The 23,734-nt window shown below is 39.6% G+C and overlaps 1 protein-coding gene across 2 annotated transcripts in view; it reads left to right on the top strand.

Annotated features, from left to right (window-relative positions):
* The window catches only part of PPP4R4 (protein phosphatase 4 regulatory subunit 4), a 129,734-nt gene that overhangs the window by 85,873 nt on the left and 20,127 nt on the right, over nucleotides 1-23,734 (top strand). For both annotated transcript variants that reach the window (XM_036737104.1, XM_036737103.1), the window contains exons 16-19: nucleotides 14,614-14,761; nucleotides 16,010-16,154; nucleotides 21,114-21,155; nucleotides 21,247-21,321. In XM_036737104.1, coding sequence (XP_036592999.1) covers nucleotides 14,614-14,761; nucleotides 16,010-16,154; nucleotides 21,114-21,155; nucleotides 21,247-21,321 — 410 coding nt within the window. The remainder of the gene's footprint in view (nucleotides 1-14,613; nucleotides 14,762-16,009; nucleotides 16,155-21,113; nucleotides 21,156-21,246; nucleotides 21,322-23,734) is intronic.

Here is a 23,734-nt window from a genome sequence, read left to right as displayed (position 1 = left end):
TCTTTTCAAATGTCATATGAAGATTGAATGTACTTAAGACACGTTTTAATATTCTAAGGACTGTGACCAAGTTAGAATCTGTTAATTAAACAATTATAACCATAGATAGCAATACTGGTGTTTTCAGTCATTCTCTGTTGCTGATTCATCATCTTTTCCTATGCTGGGCCATCTCCTCTTCTCTCTCTATACCATATCTCTTGCTGATTTCATCAGTTTCCAAAGGACTCAATTATTATCTTTACACAGATGGCTCTTAAATCTGTATATTGAACCCTAATCTCTCTCCTGCATTATAATCCTTCATTTCCAACTGCATGATGGACAGCTCCACCTTTATGTCACATCAGTATTTCAAACTCAACATATCCAAAATTGAATTCATTGTCTTCAACCCTAAATCTGTCCTTCCTCCAGACTCCCATTTTTTTCTTTTGGGGGTGCCATTATCCTTCCAGTCAGCCAGATAACTTCAGAATCATCATGGACTCTCCCTTTCCCCTTTACTCCCATATCCAATTGATTGCCAGGTCTCTTCTACCACCACCACATCTCACTTGCATCCATCCCCTTCTCTTCACTCAAAAGGTCACTGCTGGACTTTATGCCTTCATCCCTGTTACTTGAGCTATTACAATAGCCTCCTAATTGGCCTCCTTGTTTTTAGTTTCCATCCCTCTCCAGTCTGTCATCTACAGAGTTGCCAGATATTCCTAAAATGCATACTTGACCATGCTATCCGCCCCCTCTAAAATCTTAAATGACTCTCTCTTGCCTTGAGGATAGACAACTTTTCAGTCTAACATTGAAAGCTTCCACAATCTAGCTCCCATCTCTCTTTCTAGGCTATTTCCTATCAGTCAAATATTCTGTGTTCCAACCACACTGCAGCAGTCCTCTGAACTCAACATGCATATGGGTATATGAAACAGGAAAGGTAAAAGAAGATGGGCTGGGGCAGCTAGGTGGCGCAGTGAGTAGAGCACCGGCCCTGGAGTCAGGAGGACCTGAGTTCAATTCCGGCCTCAGACACTTGACACATGTACTAGCTGTGTGACCTTTCACAAGTCGCTTAACTCCAATTGCCCTGCCTTCCCCCCTCCAAAAAAACAAACAAAAAAAGATGGGTTGCATTGTCTATTAAGGAAGTTTACTTTCTTTGCTGATTATGAAAAAGTATTAGATTTAGGTAAATCCAGGAACCACAGGAGGTGGAGCATAGTGGAGAATATTGGGGGAAGATGGATATAGGATGAAATAGAAATTTGTCCAGACCTGCCTAGTCAGAAAGAGGTAACAGATCACAAGCCTAACACAGAGGTGTGCTTTAGTAGTAATAGCAAACTAGAATTGTCCAACATGCTGCTGAATGACTCTCCTGTAAGCAGAACTGTCAAGTACTTTTCCACTTGTCTTAATGAACATTTCAACCTTCAGAAGGTAGAGGAACGGGGGCGGAGCCAAGATGGCAGCTGGAAAGCAGGGACTAGCGTGACCTCCCTGCTGAGTCCCTCCAAAAACCTATAAAAAATGCCTCTGAACCAATTCTAGAACGGCAGAACCCACAAAACAGCAGAGGGAAGCAGGGCTCCAGCCCAGGACAGCTGTTGTTGCTTCCCGCCCCAGGCCCACCTGGTGGGATTAATTAAGTGGTGGATCACAGCAGGAGTGCACAGCCTGCTGAAGATCTAAGCCCAGTCTGGGTTGGGGGTTCTTGGGGAAGGAGCAGTGCTGGTGTGGCAGAGCTGGCACATCCCCCCCAAACGTGGAACATAGAACTCTGTAGTCTACAAGCAGTCACACCCCGCTGAAAAACTCAAGGGTCAAGTTAGTTGGTTGGGAATATGGCCAGACAGCAAAAACACACCCAGATTCAGTCTCAGCCTTTGGATTCTTTCTTTGGTGACAAAGAAGACCAAAACATACAGCCTAAAGAAGTCAACAAAGTGCAAGAGCCTACACCAAAAACCTCCAAGAAAAACAGGAACTGGTCCCAGGCCATGGAAGAGCTCAAAAAGGATTTGGAAAAGCAAGTTAGAGAAGTAGAGGAAAATTGGGAAGAGAAATGAGAAGGATGCGAGAAAACCATGAAAAACAACTCAATGACTTGCTAAAGGAGACCCAAAAAAATACTGAAAAATACACTGAAGAAAACAACACCTTAAAAAACAGACTAACTCAAATGGCAAAAGAGCTCCAAAAAGCCAATGAGGAGAAGAATGCCTTGAAAGGCAGAATTAGCCAAATGGAAAAGGAGGTCCAAAAGACCACTGAAGAAAATACTACTTTAAAAATTAGATTGGAACAAGTGGAAACTGGTGACTTTATGAGAAATCAAGATATTCTAAAACAGAACCAAAGGAATGAAAAAATGGAAGACAATGTGAAATATCTCACTGGAAAAACCACTGACCTGGAAAATAGATCCAGGAGAGATAATTTAAAAATAATTGGACTACCTGAAAGCCATGATCAAAAAAAGAGCCTAGATATTATCTTTCAAGAAATTATCAAGGAGAACTGCCCTGATGTTCTAGAGCCACAGGGCGAAATAGAAATGGAAAGAATCCATCAATCGCCTCCTCAAATAGATCCCAAAAAGAAATCTCCTAGGAATACTGTCGCCAAATTGCAGAGCTCCCAGATCAAGTAGAAAATACTACAAACAGCCAGAAAGAAACAATTTGAGTATTGTGGAAACCCAATCAGAATAACCCAAGATCTGGCAGCTTCTACATCAAGAGATCGAAGGGCTTGGAATACGATATTCCGGAGGTCAATGGAGCTAGGATTAAAACCAAGAATCGCCTACCCAGCAAAACTGAGTATCATGCTCCAAGGCAAAATATGGATTTTTAATAAAATAGAGGACTTTCAAGCTTTCTCAGTGAAAAGACCAGAGCTGAATAGAAAATTTGACTTTCAAACACAAGAATCAAGAGAAGCATGAAAAGAGGTAATCAAGAAAAAGAACAAGAAAAAGAAATTGCAAGGGACTTACTAAAGTTGAACTGTTTTGTTTACATTCCTACATGGAAAGACGATGTGTATGATTCATGAGACCTCAGTATTAGGGTAGCTGAAGGGAATATGCATATATGTATATATGTTTATGTACATATATATAAGTGAATGTGTATGTATGTATATATCTATGTGTATATATATATATATATATATATATACACACAGAGAGAGAGAGAGCGGACACAGGGTGAGTTGAAGATGAAGGGAAGATATCTAAAAGAAATCAAATCAAATTAAAGGATGAGAGAGGAACATACTGAGAGAGGGAGATAGGGAGAGACAGAATGGGGTGGATTATCTCGCATAAAGGTGGCAAGAGGAAGCAGTTCCGTGGGAGGAGGGGAGAGGGCAGGTGACGGAGGAATCAGTGAATCTTGCTCTCATCAGATTGGGCCTGAGGAGAGAATACCATACATACCCAATTGGGTATCTTACCCCACAGGAAAGAAGAGGGAAGAAGATAAAAAAGGGGGGGATGATGGAGGGGAGGGCAGATGGGGGTGGAGGTAATCAAAAACAAACACTTTGGAAAGGGGACAGGGTCAAGGGAGAAAATTCAATAAAGGGGGATGGGTTGGGAAGGAGCAAAATATAGTTAATCTTTCACAACATGAGTATTGTGGAAGGGTTATACATAATGATACACATGTGGCCTATGTTGAATTGCTTGACTTCTTGGGGAGGGTGGGTGGGAAGGGAGGAGGGGGGAGAATTTGGAACTCAAAGTTTTTAAAAACAGATGTTCAAAAAAAAAAGTTTTTTGCATGCAACTAGAAAATAAGATACACAGGCAATGGGAAGTAGAAATTTAGCTTGCCCTACAAGAGGGGAAGGGAAAAGGGGATGGGACGGGAGTGGGTTGACAGAAGGGAGGGCTGACTGGGGAACAGGGCAACCAGAATATACATCATCTTGGAGTGGGGGGGAGGGTAGAAATGGGGAGAAAATTTGTAATTCAAACTCTTGTGAAAACCAGTGCTGAAAACTAAATATGTTAAATAAATAAATTAAATTTTAAAAAAAAAGGTAGAGGAACCAACAAGAAGAAATAGGCTGTATTTTGTTCTCAGTAATAGGGAGGAGAAATGGTGCCTAATGGTTCCTAGAATGATGGGTGCTTAAAACATGCTGGTTGATGGATTGGTTGAACTGGTTTCTGGGCTGGAAATGATGGGAATAGAGAGAGGAAGTGACTACTCCCTTATAAAACTGTGGTAGAGGGGAGGAAAACAGTGTAGTCCAATATACTCAAGTGTTCAAATGTATTTGATCTCATCTATTTAAGTGTGGCCTTAATTGGCAGATCATAACTCATCTGTACTTGCCTGTCCCATGGATTCTTGGCCATGTCCTCCCACGTGTTCTCCATAGATCTCCACCCACAGTGCTTGAAGCCTTTCTAGCTTATTTCTGACATTATGATGATAGAAGTAAAGCTCCCTTGCTATGTGCCTGTCACCCCTCACCCTTGCCCCATGACCATTGTATCATCTCTCCCTCTCATGCATTTCCCCAATGATGTCTTCTACTTTGGCTTTTCAGATTTCCTCATTTGTTATGTTTTGCATCCTGCTCACACTTACCACGAACCTCCCACCAACCTCTGTCCAATACTTATTTTCAGTTCTTTGAAGATTGTATTCTCTATCTCACAACCATCTCATAATATAAGTAGAATATTGATATTTTAAAAGTGGGCCATTGTTTCTGGGAAGGGTTTGGAGTTAATAAACGAGCTCTGCAATTTCCTAAGGTTATCCATCCTGTTCTCCTGTTTGATTTTGAGCCAGATTCATTGTCCATTTGTACTGGCTGTTCCAGTTCCACACACTGATGGACAAGCTTTACAGGTTGTACATTCTGTTAAATGCATTTCATAACAGATGCAAATATTTTTCATCCACCTGGTCTTTCTTATGTCAGTGGTTAGGTCGAATTCTTTTGACTAGATATGGATCTCTTCCAGAAAGTTCTGAAATGTTATAAGGTTTGATATAATCAGCACAGTGTCATCTACAAATAGGAGCATCTGGGAGCTCTCACAATTCATAGGAAATCTCTCTCCAACATGTACCTGCTGGGGTCCATCAAGCAATAAACACATCTCCCTGTTTTACACTTCTCCTGATATTTGTGATCACAGTATTATGGAATAAGGTTACTTCTGTTGTTGTATCTTTCATGGTATTTTGAATGATTTTTATGTTGAGATGAAAGATACCTTGTTGGAAGAGAGCCTGTAAAGCAAGATTTTGTTCTCTTAAATCTAATACTTTTTCATAATCAGCAAATGTTAATGCATTGTATTCTTTGCCTCTTTTCATCAGTTACATGACGGTAAAGATATGGTCCACTGTGGAATATTTCTCATGAAAAGTCGATTTCCTGATAATACCATCTACAGGCATGTGAATGAATTTCACAAAAACTTTTATAAATGTTAAAAATAGGCAGATAGGCTGATAGTTATTGATGTTCTCTCAGTCTCTTTTTTGTTACTAACATGGTCCAAGATTTTTTCCCAAGCCTTTGTTATGTGTCCATCCTTCAGGTACCTTAGTGTCATCTTACAGCATGCCTTCCTCTGGCATGGATAGTCTCTTGTAACAGTTGTCCGATCTGGCTGCTTTTCTTATCCTTGCTCTTTGGTGCCGTTTCTCATTTGCCTACCCAAGATTTTCGGGTAGGGCAGATTTCAGAGGGTTCAGAGCAAAGACAGGTACAGTGCTGTTAACTAAAATTCTGGAGAGAAAATTAACCCAGGAGGGATGAGAAACCCTCAAAGAAAAAGCAATTGCAGAGATTTCCAATAAGGAAGAAAAATGGAGGCCATGTGAAGAGACTGATGTAGATACACAAAGGACTCAACAAGCTGAGACTTTAATAGACATTCCATCCCTTGGCTCCAGACATTTCCTCTGGCTCTCTCTCATGCCTGGAATGCTCTCCCTCCTCATCCCTGCTTCCTGGCTTCCTTTAAGTACCAATTCCAGCCTTTTCTTTCTTTTTTTTTCTTTTTTTTTTGTTTTAATTTAAATTTATTTATTTGACATATTTAGTTTTCAGCATTGATTTTCACAATAGTTTGAATTACAAATTTTCTCCCCATTTCTACCCTCCCCCCCACTCCAAGATGGCGTATATTCTGGTTGCCCTGTTCCCCAGTCAGCCCTCCCCTCTATCACCCCCCTCCCCTCTCATCCCCCTTTCCCTTCCTTTCTTGTGGGGCAAGATAAATTTCTACGCCCCATTGCCTGTGTATCTTATTTTTTAATTGCATGCAAAAACTTTTTTTTTTTGTTTTTGAACATCTGATTTTAAACCTTTGAGTTCCAAATTCTCTCCCCTCTTCCCTTCCCACCCATCCTCCCTAAGAAGTCGAGCAATTCAACCTAGGCCACATATGTATCATTATGTATAACCCTTCCACAATACTCATGTTGTGAAAGACTAACTACATTTTGCTCCTTCCCAACCCATCCCGCTTTATTGAATTTTCTCCCTTGACCCTGTCCCCTTTCCAAAGTGTTTGTTTTTGATTACCTCCACACCCATCTGCCCTCCCCTCCATCATCCCCCCCCCTTTTATTTTTTTTTTATCTTCCTCCCTCTTCTTTCCTGTGGGGTAAGATACACAACTGAGTATGTATGGTATTCCCTCCTCAGGCCAAATCTGATGAGAGCAAGGTTCACTCATTCTCCCCTCACCTGCCCTCTCCCCTCCTTCCACAGATCTGCTTCCTCTTGCCACCTTTATGTGAGATAATCCACCCCATTCTATCTCTCCCTATCTCCCTCTCTCAGTATGTTGCTCTCTCATCCCTTAATTTCATTTTATTTCTTTTAGATATCTTCCCTTCATCTTCAACTCACCCTGTGTCACACATATATATACACATAGATATATACATACATACACAGTCACTTATATATATACATAAACATATATATATATATATGCGTATTCCCTTCAGCTACCCTAATACTGAAGTCTCATGAATCATACACATCATCTTTCCATGTAGGAATGTAAACAAAACAGTTCAACTTTAGTAAGTCCCTTGCAATTTCCGTTTCTTGATTACCTTTTCATGCTTCTCTTGATTCTTATGTTTGAAAGTCAAATTTTCTATTCAGCTCTGGTCTTTTCACTGAGAAAGCTTGAAAGTCCTCTATTTTATTGAAAATCCATATTTTGCCTTGGAGCATGATACTCAGTTTTGCTGGGTAGGTGATTCTTGGTTTTAATCCTAGCTCCATTGACCTCCGGAATATCGCATTCCAAGCCCTTCGATCTCTTAATGTAGAAGCTGCCAGATCCTGGGTTATTCTGATTGGGTTTCCACAATACTCAAATTTTTTCTTTCTGGCTGCTTGCAGTATTTTCTCCTTGATCTGGGAGCTCTGGAATTTGGCGACAACATTCCTAGGAGATTTCTTTTTTGGATCTATTTGAGGAGGCGATCGATGGATTCTTTCAATTTCTATTTTGCCCCGTGGCTCTAGAATATCAGGGCAGTTCTCCTTCATAATTTCTTGAAAGATGATATCTAGGTTCTTTTTTTGATCATGGCTTTCAGGTAGTCCAATTATTTTTAAATTATCTCTCCTGGATCTATTTTCCAGGTCAGTGCTTTTTCCAAGGAGATATTTCACATTGTCTTCCATTTTTTCATTCCTTTGGTTCTGTTTTATAATATCCTGATTTCTCATAAAGTCACTAGCTTCCACTTGCTCCAATCTAATTTTTAAAGTAGTATTTTCTTCAGTGGTCTTTTGGACCTCCTTTTCCATTTGGCTAATTCTGCCTTTCAAGGCATTCTTCTCCTCATTGGCTTTTTGGAGCTCTTTTGCCATTTGAGTTAGTCTGTTTTTTAAGGTGTTGTTTTCTTCAGTGTATTTTTCAGTATTTTTTTGGGTCTCCTTTAGCAAGTCATTGAGTTGTTTTTCATGGTTTTCTCGCATCCTTCTCATTTCTCTTCCCAATTTTCCTCTACTTCTCTAACTTGCTTTTCCAAATCCTTTTTGAGCTCTTCCATGGCCTGGGACCAGTTCCTGTTTTTCTTGGAGGTTTTTGGTGTAGGCTCTTGCACTTTGTTGACTTCTTTAGGCTGTATGTTTTGGTCTTCTTTGTCAGCAAAGAAAGAATGCAGAGTCTGAGACTGAATCTGGGTGCGTTTTCGCTGCCTGGCCATAATCCCAGCCAACTAACTTGACCTTTGAGTTTTTCAGTGGGGTATGACTGCTTGTAGACTACAGAGTTCTATATTCCACGTTTGGGGGGGAGGTGCCAGCTCTGCCAGACCAGCACTGCTCCTTCCCCAAGAACCCCCAACCCGAACTGGGCTCAGATCTTCGGCAGGCTGTGCAGTCCTGCTCTGATCCTCCACTTAATTCCTCCCACCAGGTGGGCCTGGAGCCGGAAGCAGCAGCAGCCGTAGCTGCCCCACCTCCGCTGCCCCCGGGGCTGGAAGCCGAACTGTGAACTCCTTCCACTCCCACAGCTTTTCCCACTAACCTTCTCAGCAGTCTTTGGTGTTTGTGGGTTGAGAAGTCTCGTAACTGCCGCAGCTCACTGAATCAGGGCACTAGGGCATGCTCTGCCCGGTTGCTGGTCTTGTTGGTCCACGCCGCTCAGGCTGGGCTCTGCTCCACTCCGTTCCCAGCTCCCAGCTCCCAGCTCCGTGCGGGATAGACCTCACCCAGAGACCATCCAGGCTGTCCTGGGCTGGAGCCCTGCTTCCCTTTGTTGTTCTGTGGGTTCTGCCGTTCTAGAATTGGTTCAGAGCCATTTTTTATAGGTTTTTGGAGGGGCTCGGCAGGGAGCTCAGGCTGGTCCCTGCTTTCCAGCCGCCATCTTGGCTCCACCCCTCAATTCCAGCCTTTTCTAACCCCTCTTAATTCTAGTTCTTAATGTCTAGTGTCTCAGTGATTTCCTACTTTTCCTCTATGTGCATTTGCTTGTGGTCTCCCCAATTAAATTGTGAGATTCTTGAAGACAGGGACTGCTTTTGCTTCTTTATGTGTCTACAGAGTTTAGCAGAGTGCCTGGTGTACAGTAGGTGCTTAATAAATACTTATTGACTGACTGCAAAATATGTGCAGAAGATGGAAGCAAAGGCAGACGCCAGAGGATGAACATAAGTGCTTAACACAGTGCTGCAAAAGGAACAAATTTTGTCTCAGTTTTCAAGAAGGGAAGAGAAGAGGTATAGGTCTTCAAGGTATAGAGCACTGATCTTGACATAGACTTCTGGAAAAAATTTAGAATCATCTCTTTCAAGAGATGATTAATGAGCATTTAGAAAGGAAAGCAATATTACAAAAAATAACCCAAACCCAAAACTAGCATGGCTTCATCAAGAAACATTATTTCCTTTTTTCATAGTTACTAATAGATCAGAAAAATCCAACAATTATAGTTGTCAGAACTCAAAACATATCTTATAGGTGGAGATTATAGAGACAGATCTAAGCTTGATATTGTAATGGTAATCAGGGCAGGATTTTTTGCTGTTCTTCTCTCAAGTGCCTTTAATAAGTCTGGCCTTTGTTTGAACGGGGCAGGTAAAGTGGGATCTTTTTTGTCTTGGAATGTTTCTCAGCACTAAGACAATTGAGAGTCATTGGATTGTATATGATGTGGTGCTGGTGGTTGGAGCTTTCCCACCCTCTGATTTCTCACGGGCTAAATGGCAAGCCTCGTGCCCTCAGGGTCCTGAACAGGGTATATGTACCAGAACGTTAGCATTTCACTTTTGGGGGTACACTCATTGAAAGGGTGACAAGACTCTGGGCAAGCCATTGAAACGCCGCCCCCCAGCTTTGATATCTAGATGTTGGTGCTTCTCTGGTAACTATGAATTATGATTTAATCAGACAAGGTCTGTCTATTGATGCTTGTAATTTCTGTTTGTATATGCCCTGAAGTTCAGGAGGCTGATCTTTTCCCCCTGAACTAAGTGAATGATGTATGTGTGTTTGAGTAAACCAAGATGTTAAACCCTTAAAGTTGTTTTCCTTAGAAAAGCAGATCAAAGAACTTGTGTTGGCAGGCTTTCTGTATGCTTGTGTTGTTGGTCTCACATAGCCGCAGCAGCTGCTAGCAACATTGTTGTTACAGATGTTGGTAAAGCTTTTCTAACAATTAGAGATGTCCAGAAGTGGAATGGGCTACTTTAGGGAGTTCCCCTTAATTGGGGTCTTCAGTCAGAGACTCTCTGACCACTTGTCAAGTTTGTTACCCCGAGGATTCCTTTCATGTATGTTTAACTAAATAATTGCTGAGATTACTCCTACCTCTAAATTCTCTGATGCTGTTCCCCATCCTTCAAATGGCCTCCTTTTTTACTTCTTCCTTTCAGAGTCTGTATCTTCATGCCTCCAGGTACAGCTTAAGATACACCTTGTACTCAAAGCCTTTTCTCATTTCCTTCGTTGTCAGTGCTATCTTCTCCAAACACTGTGTTTTGACGCGTATGTGTATGTGCTTTGTCCCCTTGGTAGAATGTAAGCGCCTTGATTTCAATTACTAGCATCAAGCACATTGCCTTGTACATAGCAAGTACTTGATAAATGTTTAATAAACTGTATTCAGTATAATGTGAAACCAAAAGACAGAAGGAAGTTGTGGAAATGGAATGATGTCCCACATGTTCACCTTGGAAAAAAGTAAATAAAGGAATGTGTGGAGTTAGTTTCCTAGTACATCCAAAAGAAAGAAGAAACATTGTTTCAGTTATAATGAATCAACTCACCTTCAGTGCTCTTAAGCAAAAAAGAACACCACAAAGATACCATATTTGTTGCAGTGCTATAAAATTACATGACGAACTGACAAGATCCTCCAAACCGAATTATATATACATTGATACTTAATGATGTCAGTATTCAGATAGGCACAAGGGAAAATAGCATTGAGTTAGTTCATCAGTACTGTATAACTTTGACAGGCACTGGCGATGAAGAGCGAGCTTAGCTCAGGATTGAATAGGAGGAAGAATAAACTGTATTGCATTTGGGGAACATGCTTCACTTTTGATTATCCTAAACAGTTTCCCAACACAAAAATCCATCTTTTTAACATAGTAATCTGGTGATGTTTTATGACTGAAAATCATGGAACATCATCTTCTGAGAAGAATCAAAATTCTTATTGATACAAGATGCAATGGAAAGATACCTGGTAAGTGTAGAGAGGCTACAGCGAATTGCCTATGATTTGTATACAAGAAGTAGCAGAAAAGATATTGTCCAATATTAACCAAAAATATTGTCTCCGATATGTATGCATTCATTCATGTATGCGTTTTTTTCCTTTGAGAGTTAAGGGGAGGTTTTGTTTGTTTGTTTTCATCATCTGATCCTTTCAGTGCCACATTTACACACAGTGAGACGTATTATTCAAAGAGGGAAAGGCACAGATGAATTAGAATACACACAGAAGAATGTGATCTCTGTGAGGAAAGGACTGTGAGGGTAAGTTGTAAGAAGTAGACATTTAGCCTGAAAAGAAGACAGGAATTGACGGGAGGGAAGAGGAGGCATGATAACAGTCTCAAAGTATTTGAATGCATATCCTCTGGATGAGTGATTAGATTTATTCCTGGCCTTAGAAAGCAGAATTTGTTGGGATGCATATTTAGGTTCAATTTAAGGAAAAATTTCCTAATAGAACTGTCCAGAAAGTGTAATGGTCTGCCTTAGGAGGAGGTGATGGCCTCCTCTTACTGGAGACCTTCCAACAGGGGCAGGATGGTGACTCATTCAGGATGTTTTAGAGGGAATTCTTAAACAAGTACAGTTGGCCTAGTTGGTTTCTGAGGTCCTTTCCATCTCTTTGATTCTGTAGTTCATTTCTCTTTAGAAAACTTTCTGTCAGAAAGACCACTATTCAGCAGAACACTAGTAACTACCATTTGGTTTGAATCCATTAATTCCACCTTGCATGATAGAAAAGTAGATGGCCACTCATATCTGAGAGCAAGGATCAGTAAATGTTAAGCCTGCACCAAGAGGATAGATAGCCTGCATCAGACTGGGTGCATTCCAAATGAAGGATCTATGGAAGAAGATGGATGAGAATTGCATGGGATTAGAATGGATGGGTATCTTGTGATCTGTGCTACTGACAGTTTCTTTTTTTTCCCCATTGGTAATAATTTGAAAGGGGAATAATTTTTATGTCTGACTTAAAGAGGGCTCGTAAGTGACTATAATTCAAAATAGAATAAAATTGAATTTTTAAAACTGACTATAGCTCTGAATTAATTCACAAGAATTATAACAATATTCAGGATGTTCACCTAACTATTATTGGTAGAGTAGGCAGGGTTAGGAAACTTGCCCTTTGGGTATAGAGTTGTTGTTTAGTTGTGCCTGAGTCTCCGTGACACCATTTTGGGGTTTTCTCGGCAAAGATACTAGAGTAGTTTGCTGTTTTCTTCTCCAGCTCAATTGGCAGATGAGAAAACTGAGGCCAACAGAGTTAAGTGACCTGCCCAGAGTCACACAGCTTATAAGTGTCTGAGGCCAGATTTGAACCCCGGAAGATGAATCTTCCTGACCCCAGGCCCAGTGCTCTACCCACTATCACCTCGCCAATATCAGTGAGGTCGCAGAGCCATTGAAATATTTAAATGTAACTCTGACAGTGGAAGAGACTAACCCCAGAAATGCAACAGAACCAAGTTTGAGAACTGAGAAGAAAATTAGAGATGGCTTAACCCCCGTATTTATGGATAAGAAAATGGAAGCTCACAAAGTTTAAATGCTTTACATGTACATAAATATATGTATATATGTATATATGTGTGTATGTATATGTGTGTGTGTGTGTGTGTGTATATATATATATATATATATATATATATATATATATATATATTGCTACTTAGTAGCAGAGCTGGAACTAGAATTCATCTTCTTGACTCAGTCTGGCCTTTCTGCTATGCCTAATTATAAATTTGCTTATTGTTTTTCCTCACTTAAAACACAATCCAACATCCATTCTTAATTAAGATTTAAAATATTCATTGAATACTCTGTTGTTCAGAATGAAAGGAAAAAAGATTTTGGATTCATCAAATTTTGTGGATAATAGAACCTTAATGTGGTAGGGGGAAAGTGCTATATTTGGAGTCAGAGGCCCTGCCTTCAAATATTGTCATCTGTGTGACCTTGGACAGCCAGTGACTTAACATCACTGAACCTTTCATCTCTAAAATAAGGGGGGAGGGGACTAGATGACCCCTGAGATCAGCTTTGCCAGTTTTCAAAGTATAATAGAGATAGAGGCTGGGCCTGTGGTTTCCTTGCTATAGTAAGCTCCCCTTCCCAGTTCAGGTTAGCACCTTCTCTGCAACCTCATAGCTTTGGCAAGTTGCCTAGAGCACCAGTGTCCAACTCTCAAAACTATCTATATACGGCTCCCTGTGGGCCACACACCAACTTAGTTTTAAAATGTAGTATTAGGTGTTTTATTGTATTTTATTTCTCTTGTTAAGCACTTACCAATTACTTTTTAATCTGCTTTGGCCCCCTTAGAGAGTGTTGTAGGCTGGCGGTGACCTGTGGAGAGGTGGGAGTAGGTGGGCATGCTTGACACTCTGGCTTGGCCAATTGAGAGGTTGAGTGACTTGCCCAGGGTTGCCTAGCTCATATGTGTCAGATAGATCTTCCTGGTACTTAGGCTGGTTCTCCATATCCTCTGCCATGCTCATGCTCTTCAAATTAGAATACACAAAATTGTGCTAAATATAATTCGGATTTCTTTGGTGAGTTTATCTATTTGATGTAATCAGTGACAATCTCTTAAATTTATTTTCAAAGGATATTCAACTTTGATTTAAGTACTTAATATATAGTATTAAATACTTAATGGTTTTATTTTGATGCTTTTTTAGAGGCAAAAATTATGTCACTTAAATTTTGAACTGATTTATTTAAAATATTTTTTGTTCATATTTTTATAAGAATTTATAAGGTCTTTTATGTTTTTATAGGATTTTGTACTGTCAAAACACTTTCATTTCATTCATAAATTATTTCATTTGATTTATTTATAGATTTATTTAGGACTTGTAAACTAAGGATGTAATACCTAAGTTATTTATTTACAGTCTAGCTTTAATATTTGCCTACAAATTATAATTTTCCTACAATTACAAAATTTTGTAATTCAAGTAAATTAAAATAATATTATCCAAATAATAATAGTAGCTATCATTTATATAGCTCTTTAAGGTTTACAAAGCATTTAAAAATATTATCTGATTTTGTCTTCACAATAATCATTGGAGGTAGATTCTATTTTTATCCTCATTTTACAGATGAAAATACTGAGGCAAACAGGTTAAGTGACTTGCCCAGGGTCACAGAGCTAGTAAGTTTCTGAAGCTGCATTTGAAGTCAGGTTTTCCTGTCTCTAGATCCATCACTCTATTCATTGAACCACCATGGGTATGATTAAAACTCTCTGAATTTATTTGCATTACTTTCCTCTAGGTCCCATGAGGTTCCATTTAGGATATGATAATGAAAACAGAAAATTGAATTCATCACAATTTTTTTCTTTTTCTTTTTCAGAATTGGGCCAAGGAAAAAGCTACTGGTATAGACTTCGGTTTTTGGACACCTGCGAATTTATTATCGAGCTCTTTTCCAAATCATTTTTCTGCAAATATTTCTTTCTACCTGCTCTTGAGTTGACACATGACCCAGTAGCAAATGTGAGGTATGGCACCAATCCAGTGAAATATTGTATGATAAATCAATTTCCTAGGCATCTCTTAAGTTGGTTGCCAAGTAAGTCTTCTTCTACACTAAGGGGAGAATTTGTTGTGTTCTGAAATCACTATTGGTCTTAACTGGTTAGTGTCATTAGGATTTGGAAACGTATTCTTCTGACACTGCCCAAAATTTGCAGGCCAATAGCAAAGATAGCAGTTTGTCCAAGCTGGACACATAGCTTTTTCTTGCCCCTTTGGTTCACCTGAGTGGCAGCAGAAAGAGGTTAAGTTTGATGCAGTTATAGCCCTCTGTCCTGTTGTGGTCTGTCTACTGAAGCTGTAGAGAAGAAAGACTGCTGCTTCAAAAGCGTGTGGTTGATGCCTGTCAAGTTTTTCTACCTCATTTGTGGTACAAAACAGGTGAAGGGGCCTGCTCTGAAGTTGCATTTCTTATATTTTCTTACATTCAGTTGCCTTGCCACATTCTATTAGAAAGTGTTGAGGCTTCAATGGAACATGCCTGAAAATAGGAAGGATAGATAAAGTAAGGTGAACGCAAACATATTTTAAAATCAGTGTATTGCTTCTTACATTCTTATTTTTTCTTTAGAGGCAGTGTGATTTGCCCAAGGTCACACAGCTAGTGAGTGTCTGAGGCCAGATTTAAACTCAAGTCTTCCAAACTCCAGGGCTGATGCTGTATCCACTGTGCCACCTAGCTGTTCCAGTATATTATTTCTTAATATTTATTCAGAGGTAGCAATGGTTAAAAGGCATTTCATACTCATACATTCTAATAGATATTTACTTTCTTCCTATGTAAAAGCTTGTTCAGTTGAATTTGTAGGCTTTGTGCCCAGTGTTCCTCACTAGGTTTTTAGATTTCTGAAGAATGACAGTAGAGAGATTTGGCCCAACTGTGTCCTCTTGCCAAGAGTAAAGGGGCTTTCGTATGCTGGCAGCACTGTCTTTTTGTGATTTTTGCATCTCTTTTAAATATGGTTAATATAAACTTCAAGCAACTCTAAAAGCACTGACATTTTCATACCTTTGTCAGAAAAAAGTTGGCAGTCTGGCTGCTTTATATGAAAATGTGCCAAAAGGAATTACAGAGGAAATCAGAGAAATTTTAAACCTCATTTTGTTTAAGATATCCATGAGAATTCTTTAAGCAAACCAGTTTATAGTTATTTTTTATTAGAATCAGGAATCGCTATGCACCAGAACTTAAGTGCTATTCCTGTTTTCTGTAGAATGAAACTCTGCTACCTTTTGCCCAAAGTGAAATCTACTCTCAAGATTCCTGCGGACAAACATTTACTTCAGCAGTTAGAATTGTGTGTAAGAAAACTCCTCTGTCAAGAAAAAGATAAGGATGTGCTGGCTATTGTAAAACGAGTAAGTATAATCCTCACAAAGTTATGTTTATGACTGTTTCAGTAAGCTGGGGCCATGACAGGGTCTGAGAGTTGCCCAGAGAATAGAGGTTTTGTGACTTCCCAGGGTCACAGAGACAGGGTGTGTTGGAAGAAGGATTTGAACCCACGAGTTCCTGACTTTATCTCCAGGGCACCAGACCTCTCAGGAAGGTAAAATAATGATGATCATTACTTCCCTATTCTGGCTCTTGGGGTTAGAAAACTCATCTAAATCCTTTATTTTAAGAATAGGAATTGGAAAATATCCTACATGAGCATATGTAGTTCTTTTTGCATGTGATCTAAGGGAATTCAAATTTCTTGATATAAACTGACTTGGTGGGTGGACATAGCTGACTAAGACTTCAGAATAAAACATTATTTAATTCAAGTGAGCAAAAGCCTTTGTCTGTGAAATTGGCATATATTTTATAGAACATTATATCTGGAAAGGTCCTTAAAGATCTAGGCCACCCTGTCATTTTACAAATAAAGAAATTGAAGCCGAAAATGGTTAGATGACCAGCCAAAGTATACACCTTAGTTAGCGACAGAGCCACGCAACTAGACCCAGGTCACTTTACTCCCATTCCATTGTGCCACACTCCTTCCTGTTTTTGTATGTGTTGTATGTATGAATTCTCTTAATGGCATGTACAGGAAGAGAAGGAGATGTGGTAGAGCATAATTTAATTTAAGCTTCAAATAATTATGAATCACTTGAATATTTATAATTAATGATTTTACAAGGTCATAGCAAGCTTATTTTTGTGAATTTGATTTGGAATATAAAAAGAGATATAGTTGATTTCTTAGAATTCATTTGCATGGTATGTTGTTTTAAGTTTATTGACTGATACTTATGTTGGAGTTAGAGCAGGGAAAAACTGTTCTTCCTCACTGCAATAACAGAGGAAATTGCCTCTTAAACAATGTTGACAGTCCTTAAGGCATGTAATAATGGAATCCTCCAAACTGTGGGAACCTTTTTTAAGGATTGTCAGTAAACTGCAAGTTCTTATACCATTCTCTCAGTATATCTTTTCTCCCTTGGTTCAAAATTTAGTCTTTTTGAAAACAGTTGACTTGACCACACTTGATTTATTTTTGATTTATATAATTTTAATTCATTGAAATGTAAATTCTTTTAAAATAACTATAAAACTTTCAAGCAGCTCTATGTGTACCTAAATAGGAACTTTAAAACAATTTTTACTAGCACCAGAATGTCTAATCTCAGCTTATTGCAGATGCTCATGATGGCAAACGGCTACAGAATTATCTAGGAGCGTCTGTGTAGATGTGGCAGTTAGGTCCTGCAATGAAAACATTTGTTATCTCCAAGAGATTGTATAAGCCAAAAATACAAACAGGTTTAACAAAGATTTATTAAAACTTTTGGGTGATGACCACAAAATGGGTTAGCAAAGATTCGTTGAAGATATTCCATGAATGATCCTGATCTGAAGAATGACGTCAAAGAGGGCATCATGCCTTAAAGCTTCTCCATATCCAAAATCCTGAAATCTGAAAATCTCCCTTTTTCCCACAGTCTCTTGTCCTGTGACCTCTTCCTGTCCCTTATTCCTTTCACCTCAGTCCCTCGACTCTTCCTCTTTTCTTCTAGTTATCAACCCTGCTCTGATCTCTCTTTCCTCCCTATTCAATCTTGACACCACAGTCATCTATTTCTTTGTTGCCTTCTCTTCTCTCTTTGGATTGCCGGTTCCCCAGTCCTCCCACTTGACTTTCTGCTACTGAACTTCAACTCAGGATCACTCCTTCTGCCACCTTTCTCTGTTCCTACTTGTAAGCGTCCAGACGCTGCGAGGGCTCTAACAAAAATGTGTGAACAAGTGAGTGAAAAAATCATTTTGTGAGTCCTTACTATGTGCAAAATACTGAGGACACAAATAAGACCATTCCTGCTCTCAAGGAGCTCTCGTGCTACCAGTCTGAACACTCCTGAGATTCTGCTGCTGCTTCTTCATCCAGGTTACTCCTGCTAACCAGGGGTGTCCCACGGGACTCTCTCCTGAGGTCTCTTTTCCTCTCCTTCTATAGTGAAATAATCACTTGGTGATCTTGGATTCATTTATCATCTCTCTGCTGATGATTCTCAAATCACTTATCCAACCTTTACCTCTCTGCCAAATTCCAGTTTTGCATCTCCAGCTGCCTATTAGACATCTCAAACTGGTTGACACAGCACTTAGAAAACTGAACTCATCATCTTCCCCCCAATCTTCCCTTCCCCCTTTTCCTAACTTTCCTATTACTTTTGAGGGTACTACTATTCTCCCAGTCACCTAGGCTCACAATCAAGATGTCATCCTGGACTCCTCACTCTCTCTAATACTCCCCACCTTATATAATCTGTTGCCAAAGCCTATTAACTTTACCTTTGTAGCTTAAATCCCCCTATCTACAAGAATCTGTTCACAGTCCCCCTTAATCCTAATGCCTTCCCTGTATAGTTTATCCTGTCAGCTTGTTTGCACAAGATTGTTTCCTTGTTGTGTTCCCCATTAGACTCAGAGCTCCTTGAGAGCAAGGACTGTTAATTACCACTTTGTATCCCCAGCACTTCGCATAGTGCCTGGTACATAGTAAGTGTTTAATAAATGTTTATTGACTGGTTCCATTATTTCCAAAACAGCTGCTACCAACTTTGCCTTTTATCTTTGTTAAGGAGGGGCCAGACCTGATTCAGACTGGTGCGGTGCTTTAGATATGGAATTGGAATGAATTTAACGAAAAGAGGTCTACTTTGGCCATAACAGGGGAAGGAGCTTAAGGAGGAATACAGCATTGATTCCCTTGGTACAGCTTCCCTGTTTCTGTGCTAGCTGTGTTGGTCTTCCATTCAGAAGCCTGAAGGAGGAGCTCCTGACTCTTCTAGCTCGTGTACTTAGGACCCCAGGAAGATATGTCAGTGGTTCAGGCTTTCAACCTCTGGACCAGTAAAGTCTCAAGGATAGTTTTAATACATTTTAAAGGAATACTAGCTCAGTCTATGTGGAGTAGGGCCTTATGATATTATTCCTACTGTATTCCTCAAGCAAGGACCAAGTCTTCCCCTGTTCCTTACACTCTTATTTACTAAAAGCTTCGAAGTCATCCAATATGAACCCTCAACTTTCCTCAAGATAGTCTATGTTCTCTGCACCACCCTCCTGACCAACCCCTCATTCTTCAACCTCTTCTGGTATGTTTCTGTTTCTACCACTCTACTGAATAGCTCTCTCTTTATTGCTTAAGCCATCAAGCTTCCTTCTATCCTTATGTTCCTTATTAAAGTCCTCTGGCATTTAAAGCTCTTTATAACCTGGTCTCTTCCTGCTTTTCCAGTCTTCTAATACTTCACTCCTTCCTGCACTCTGAAGTTCAGCTCTTCTGGCCTACTTGCAGCTCCTTAATCACAACACTCCATCTCTAGTGTCAGCACCTTTGTACTGTATGTCCCCCATGCCTGAATATTCTGCCTCCCAACCTCCACCTTTTGGTTTCCTTAGCTTCCTTCAAAACTCAATTCGAGTTCCCCCTTCTTCAGGAGGCCATTTCTAGACCCTCCAGCTGCTAAGCCCTTTTTCCTTGGGATGACTTTCCATCTACTCTGTATATCTTGTATTTGCCTAGTTAAATACATATTGTCTCCCCCTTTACAGCATGAGTTCATGAAGGGTAGGGACCCAGTTTTTGTCTTTCTTTATGTGTACAGTGCTTAACACAATCCCTGATGCATAGTAAGCACTTAATATATGCTAATCAACTGACTGTGAGAAGCAGAATTCTGCACTAGCTAAACTATTTGTCTTTCATAACGTGAGATTTATTATGTTTTGTTTCAGTCAAGTATAATTCTGACATGGTAAGAAGAAATTTCTAGACCAAAGCCTTAGAACTGGTCAAGTCCACCGCTGTCTTAGTATCCTCATTAGCTTGTCATAAACTTTTAAAGTAAAAGAGAGCAGAAAAAAAGATATTTTAGATAAAAGAACACAGTACAGGTTGGCCTTACATGGCTGTAACCATAAGATCATCACTATATTGGTTTATTAAAATTCAGACTGTTTTGGTCTTGAGAATTTGTAGAAATCAGCTAAGCTGAATACACTTATAAAGAACAAAATAAGTGTAAAGGATAGGCACAAAGTACTATGGAAAATATGATAAAGGATAGATATGGCTTAGTTGAAGGAACTAAATGGTGCAGTGGATAGAGTGTTGGACATGGTGGCAAGAAGACCCGAGTTCTAGTCCTACTTGACTTTTATTAGCTATGTGACCCTGGGCAAGTCACTTAACCCCTCCCAGCCATAATTTCCTTATCTGTAAAATGAGCACCTGCCTCACAGAATTATTGTGAGGATCAAATGAGATAACTCATGCAAAGTGCTTTGCAAACCTTAAAGCAGTGTACACATGCTAGCTACTGTCATCATCGTCATCATCATTTTCATCATCATCATTTGCAGCAAAATTCCATTGCATTGTTCCCCTAGAGCTTAATAGTATATGAAATGGTTTTAGTACTAACATATGCTGTGCTGATTTCATAGAATTTCCCAGCTTAGAATTAGGGAGACCTGCTGAAGGTTTTCTGCTCCAGTTTACCGTGACGTAGGGTTTTTCTTCAAGTTTTCCTCCCCATATATTTTTAAGAAATAGTTGACTGATTTAATTGAGTTAATGTTTTAGAATAAAAAATAAGAACCAAATAATTCTTCTTTGCAACATGACTAATGTGAAAATATGTTTAATGTGAATGTATATGTAGGCCCTATATCGGATTGCACACCATCTGGGAGAGGGGAGAGGGGAGGCAGGGGAAGAAAATTTAAAAATCAAAAGCTTGTGGAACTGAATGCTGTAAACTAAAAATAAATAAATTAATTAAAAATAATAATAATAACCAGGATTTTAACTCTTTTAATAGACTGTATTAGAGTTGGACAGAATGGAAATGTCTATGGATGCTGTAAGTAGACTATTCACTTTGAAAGGAATATTTAACATTTTTGGTAAACTCATTATTAATGTTTCATAATTTCATTTTAAACTTTAAACAGTTTCAGAAAAGGTTTTATGAAAAAGATTTATTGGATCAGGAAAAAGAAAGAGAAGAGCTCCTTCTTTTGGAAATGGTAGGTTTGGTTTTGTTTTGTTTTTTCCAATGCTTTTATTGTGTAGAAGCATGGGAGAAGCTTCCCCAATAGATGACCACTATTCATTTAGGACTAAACTTAATGAGAATCTCCTCAATGGTCTTTTCCATCTATATTTTTCTTAAAAGATTAAAGAGAAGATCTGATGCTTTTTATTATAGCCTTTCCTGAATTAGAGGGATACCTATTCTCCTCTGTTTTAATTGAATGTGGGGGAAGGAAAGAGGACAAAAACCTTGGGGAAGTCCTACTTTAAGAGAATTTTGTTTGTATTTGGTGTTTTATGTGATATTGAGATTTCCAGACCAAAGAAATGTCACCCCTCTCATCTTGATGCCCTGTCTATCATGCTGTTAGCTAGTATGGAAGAGAAAAAAAATCATTTTTTTTCCAAAACCGCAGCACAATTTGCCTTGAGGATGTGGCCTCCTCACCTGAAGGGATCCATTTATCTTATACCGTGCTATCACATTAAACTTTTTAACACATACATAAAGCTGATCACCTCATCTCTTGTGGTCAAAAGCCTTCAGTTCCCTTCAAAGCCGTCCATTTCCTATCAAATGAAATCATGTTTTTTAGCCTGTTAACAAAGGGCCTCCATAGTCTCCCCTGAACCACCCTTTCTGGCCTCCCTCATGCTACTTTCCTTCAGGTGCCCTACTGGCTAGAATCTAGCCACTGTTTTCCTAAGTAGGCCCTATCACTCTCCTGCCTCATTGTCTTTGCTCATGCCATCACCTTCCTTCTCCCCAGATCTGTTAGTTGAAATCATATCATTCTCCAGGCCTCAGCTGGAGACTTTATTTAGCCAGTCTAGTAGTTGTTTGTGTACATGTCATTTTCTTCCCACTCAGTTGGCAGTTTTTTATACATAGCTTCTGGGTCTTAAACATCTTTGTCCTATCCTCAGTGCCTAACATAGAGCCTTTCATATAAGTACTGGGAGAGGACCTAGACCTGTGATTTCATAGGCTTAAGGAACTCCTAGGTGAGTAAGTGCCTTTGATCAATGCAGGTTGGCACTTTTTCTTCAACTTAAGTCTTAGGGGGTTGTGAGATAACTTATCTTGCCAAGCGTCACACAGCCAGTACATGTCAGAGGCTGGACTTGAACCTAGGTCTTCCTAGCTTCAGCACCAGCTCTCCCATCCACTACACCATGCTGCCCCTCAAAAAACATTTTTTTTACCTTCTTAAAAATAATTATTTAAGTTCTTTCTCATTCTATCCGGAATCATATTTCTTTATAGCAATTTAAGGTCTGTGAACCATAGACATTGTGACTAATATTTGTGTTCTGAGGCTGTAGACTTGCCTTCCTAAGGGAAAGATGAAATGACTGAGGAAACAAAGGTTCGAAATTCTGAGCTTGTCGATTTATTACGCAGTGCATGGCGATTGCCCAACAAAGCCGGACTAGGCCTCCTCGGTTTCGGCCTGGACTCCAAATACAGAGGAAGGCAGATTTCTATGGATTAAAAACAATCAAGTAAGGTCAATTAATTCAAAGGTAACAATTGACCAGGATACAATGTTAGGTAATCTGATTTCTAATTAAAGGAAATATTAAGGACTTTTCCAAATTGGGAGAGAGTGAACAGGTACAATTCCCTGAAATCAGAAAAGGAGGTGTCCTGTTCCCCCCCTCCCAAGTGTCTATGAGCAATCACAGTAACATGGAAACAACAATTGATTGATCAGTACAAGACCAGTTTTCGGAGAAGACATATGGGTTGCTTGTGATGTACAATTGTGAGAAAACTCCTGGCATCAATCTTTGGATCTGACTGGGGTTCTGGTCAGCATAAACCAGGTCCTTAGTTAAATTAAGTCCAGGCTGCAAGTAGGGGTGGCCTATTTTCTCAGGCATGCAGGGCTAGATTCAAACAATATAATAAGGCTTTTTCCCACAGTTGAACAAAATTTTCTCACAAGGCAGAAATTAGATTAGACCCATAATTGAATGGAAAGGGAACTGAGTTAGCTCTAGAATTGAGTTGCAAGATAGAGTTGGTATGGTTTATTTCCCACAATTAATTACTTGCAGTCCTAATCCCCTCAGCTTCCTCAAAGAGAAGGTGAAAAAAACCTAAGGAACACATCTTCATACTCAACGTTGTTAGGGAAAATGTACTATTCTTAAAGGAAACAGAAGCTGGGAAAAAAAGTGAATGTGAAGATGGAGTAAGGGAAGCTTGACACCTTGTCAGGAAGTCGGAGAGTGGAAGAATGTCAGCTAGATGTGGAAGAGAAGAAGGGTAGCTGTGCACATAGAGCTGACAAACAGATGTGAGGCTTTTTCTGAAGAGGGGAACTAGCTGTTCTGAGGAAGAAGCAGCTGCTTCTCCCCAGGGAATGATGTAGAAGAACTTCATATGATACCAGGGAA

The sequence above is a fragment of the Trichosurus vulpecula genome, chromosome 8, assembly GCF_011100635.1.
Source record: "Trichosurus vulpecula isolate mTriVul1 chromosome 8, mTriVul1.pri, whole genome shotgun sequence".
In the NCBI taxonomy this organism is placed as follows: Eukaryota; Metazoa; Chordata; class Mammalia; order Diprotodontia; family Phalangeridae; genus Trichosurus; species Trichosurus vulpecula.
This window is presented reverse-complemented; position numbering and strand designations above follow the sequence as displayed.